General features: G+C 47.5%; 1 protein-coding gene across 2 annotated transcripts in view; it reads left to right on the top strand.

Annotated features, from left to right (window-relative positions):
- Window positions 1–3,713: 3,713 nt before the first annotated feature.
- Lrp3 (LDL receptor related protein 3) overlaps window positions 3,714–4,001 on the top strand; it is a 13,170-nt gene continuing 12,882 nt past the window's right edge. For both annotated transcript variants that reach the window (XM_004636736.3, XM_023721498.1), the window contains exon 1: window positions 3,714–3,790. In XM_004636736.3, coding sequence (XP_004636793.2) covers window positions 3,745–3,790 — 46 coding nt within the window. In that variant the 5' untranslated portion in view covers window positions 3,714–3,744. The remainder of the gene's footprint in view (window positions 3,791–4,001) is intronic.

Below are 4,001 nucleotides of genomic sequence, written 5' to 3'. Positions count from 1 at the left end.
TTATTAAAGCCATTTTTCTTCTTTCATCCCTTCCCTATCCCCAAACCATCTTACTTCAAAGTCATACAACATTAGCCCCCATGCAGAAACACCACATTGCAGGTTTTCATGGTAACCTCTACCCAAATGGCTGCAATTTAAATATATCATTGGAGGGGCTGGGAGTGAAGCCGAATGGTAGAAAGCTTAGTGTGTCTAAGGCTCTGGGCTTGATCCCTAGCACTGCAAAGCAAAACAAAAGAAAATCAGCCAACCAACAAACAAAAACCTCCATGGAGAACATGGACTTTAATGTATATGAGAACAAAATAGCCATTTAGAAGACACTGCTTTCATAAGAATAAATCTTACAACGCATCCAAAAATGGTTTCTTTCCAAGGAGAAATGGCCTAGTAGGCGTGGCAGAACTTCCTTTTTCACTGCTGATCTGAGTGAACAGCTGGTTCCGAGGGCCGATATTCCCTCCGATGGATCCTGGATGTCCATCAGTCTGTCCTCACAACGGAGTGGCTGCTCACAAGGCTGAGAGCTTTCCTCGGAATGCTCGCTGACTCCAACCTCATTTGTTTTTCTGGCGAAAAAGAGAAAGAATGAAAATTATCTCTGGGAAGAGTGAAAAGATTTGGAAGCCAGGACAAGTTGGTGGGGAGGGGGGCTTGGATAAGGTAGCAGACGGGGCTGGTTTCACAAAGTTTGGCTAAAATATTTGAAGTCTGTTCTGGAGCTTTTCCTGCAAGTTTCATGATCCAGTGTGCACTGTAAAAAGATGAGAGATGGATCGGAGGCAGGGGACTCACCCTGGAGGCTTCTGTAGAGGTCAAGGAGAGAGGATATGGTGGCTGGGACATGGAAACATGGCCCCAGTGATGGAGGGAGGAGGGAAGATACTAATTATACTAAGGGCACTAGCAGATCTTAGTGATGGACTGAATGCAGGGAGATTGGAGTAAAAGTTATTGAGCCAGTGAATAAAGTGGCCATGAACTGAGCTGGACAAAACAGGGCAGGGGGAGACCATGGGAGGGAGAAGCTCTGGTTAGGCAGTGGAGGGTTTTGCCTTCTGGGAGGCACCTGTGTTGAGCCTGAACCAGGTGATCATAGGATCTTGTTCTTAGTTTTACACCTTTTAGTCTTTGATAATCAAATGGGTTTTACACATTTGAAATCAGGTCATTAAATAGGAAACACCCCTGTGCCCCTTCTTTTCCCTTTCTGCTTTATCTTGCTCCTAGGCCTTGCTGGGCTACAGTCCACACTGCATGAGGTACACAGGACAGGGAGTGGGTCTTTGCTTTCTCCTACCTAGGAAGGCCAGCTTCCTGCCAGGAGGACCTGGTTCCATGTTTGGGCTCCTGTTCCCTGCTGCAACTTCCTTATCTGCCCCAACTATTCTGTATGTTGCAAATCTTCTGTTCCCATCATTCTCAGTCCAAAGTTCTCCACTAGCTGTTAAATTTTGGGGTTTTAATAGACAGAAACCTCCTGGATAATACTTGATTTGACTTCAGATACTTATCTCAGAGGTAGAGGGACCCAGGTGACTGCAGGCAGGAAAGAGAGACGCTGTAGCAGAGGTAGGGCTCCAGCAGAGGTAGGGCTCTCGGGAACCCTTCTTGAAATGGTGAGAGGGGCTGGAGAGATGGCTCAGTGGTCTAAAGCACCTACTTGAAACAAGCTTGGCAAAGCACAGGGACCGCGGTTCGATCCCCAGCACCACATGCCAGCCAGCCCCGCCCCCTGGTGGGCTGAGCTGGCCACACACACACACACAATAAATAAATGTAATAAATAAAAATAAATATTAAAAAAAAAAAAGAATGGTGAGAGTGTGATGGGAGGACTGGGTGGGCCACATTGACACCAACCTCCCTCAACGTCCCTGTCTAACGAGGCAGCCCCTAGAGGGCACTAGACCATCGTATTACTAACTGAGATATAAGGTGTCAGCCAAGGTCTCAGCAAGGGCAGGGAGAAGGTTAGGTGAGCATAGCACTCACATTGGGCACAAAATTGAAAGAAGCCCAAAATCTCAGTGTTCTGCTTTTAATGGAGCATTTAAAAAACTCCAAATAAACATCTGAAATCCATGATGAATACAACATAAAGAGTTGAGACAAAGATAGCTATTTTTGCTTTCTTTCTTTGATGACAACTAAAGTATCATGCAGCAGGGAAAGTGACTTATATTCAGGCTGAGATTCCTGAGTATTTTGACTGTCTCTGGCTGCACAGGTTTCCATGGGTTGACAGTAGGGTGTAGGCAGATGGAGGAACATGGAGTCTAATTTTTTACTTCTTTTTTTATTTTTTAATTTTTTTTAATGTGTGTGTGTGTGTGTGTGTGTGTGTGGCCAGCTCAGCCCACCAGGGGGCGGGGCTGGCTGTCATGTGGTGCTGGGGGATTGAACCGCAGTTCCTGTGCTTTTGCTAAACTTGTTCTAAGTAAGTGCTTTAGACCACTGAGCCATCTCACCAGCCTGAACATGGAGTTTAAATACAGTCATGTTTTGCGATTATGGAGTGTTTACTGATCTTCCCCACTTCAATCAGAGTATGTGAGGATAACTTGTTCATAGAAGCTCACATTTTTCCTTTGGCATCAGGCTCCACTAGGACTTCTTTTTTTTTTTTTTTAATGTAGTTAGTACAGGGTCTACAGAGCCTCACTACGCAGATCGGACTCATAGCGATCTTCCTGTTTTTAAGCCTCCCAAGTGCTAGGATCACAGGCATGAGGCACCACGCCCAGTCTCAATGGCTGTCTCAGAGTGCCCTGGGGGTGGGGCCAGTACAGCACACAGGAGATCAAATCCCGGTCCGTGTGTCTGCCTAAGCAGGAGCTTTAATCCGTGGAGCTATCTGGCTGGCCCTTCCACTAGTACTTCTTATGGGATTGCTCTCATCAACCCTTGATTCCTTGTGTAACTTGCAAAATGTACATTGAAGTAGATAGCATCCTCCAGTAGGAACAAAACTCCTGAGCCTTCCTGCAGGGGCTCCTGCTGCTATTAAACATTTAAGAAGTGCCTGGTCATGGCCATCAGCAAGTTGAGGAAATTGGGAATGCAATTACACATAGGCTAGTTCTTGATACTGTGAATCAGTAATATAGCTCATTTGTTTGATTTTAAATCCTTCACCAAATCTCCAAAGAAAATGTCTCCTTTAGAAAAATCACCCATGAAATCAGAAGAGAACAAGAAAAAACAGAAAAACTAAGACTCCTCCCCCAAAAAACTATTTATTAAAGTCCAGGTGGTCTGTACAATGAAAGTGAGGTACAGTTCACACATTTAGTAGACCTTCCATTCCTTTCAGCTGTCCCTCCAGAATGTCAAATGAGTGTGTGTGACTGTGAGTGCCAATGTCCTAGGAGTGTATGAGCTCAGGCTGGTGGGGCCTCCAAGCCTGAGAGTCTTGGGGAACCTCTGATTTGGCATGGGTTTTAAGGAGGGAGGATCAGCTCTCCTTGACTCTAAATGGACTACTCAACCCTTTCCTGGTTTATTCTGTTTGTGCCTCTTCTGGAGACAACCACTGGGTTGACAGCTCTGAAGGGTCAGCCCTTCAGAGGTTGCCCCAGGCTTGCAAAGCAGGCTTCCTAGGCCTTCCTGGGTGCTGAGAGGAAGACGAGCTCAGGGACCCCTGGACCGGAGATCTCCAGAGACGCTCACCAATGTCTCCACACACAGGCCTTTGTTTTCACAGGGGAATGTTTCAGAGATGTCAGGCAACTGTGACAAATGAGGAGGGCAGACACATCAGTAGGAAGCCAAGCCTTAGCGTCAGGTCCCCTATGCAGCCCTTGCTGTGCCACCTCACTTTCTGTCAAACTCCTCTGTCTCTCCCTTCCTCTGCACAGCTCTGGAGAGCAGCTCTCCTGCAGGCAGGCCAGGCGAGCGCTGTCCGGGACCCTGGACGGCCGCCAACGCGGTCTGCGGGTGGGCCGGGGCTGCGCCCCTGGAGACTTCCAGCACCCCGAGGCGGGGCGCGCGCCCCC

The sequence above is a fragment of the Octodon degus genome, unplaced genomic scaffold (assembly GCF_000260255.1).
Source record: "Octodon degus isolate 3935 unplaced genomic scaffold, OctDeg1.0 scaffold00083, whole genome shotgun sequence".
NCBI lineage: Eukaryota > Metazoa > Chordata > Mammalia > Rodentia > Octodontidae > Octodon > Octodon degus.
This window is presented reverse-complemented; position numbering and strand designations above follow the sequence as displayed.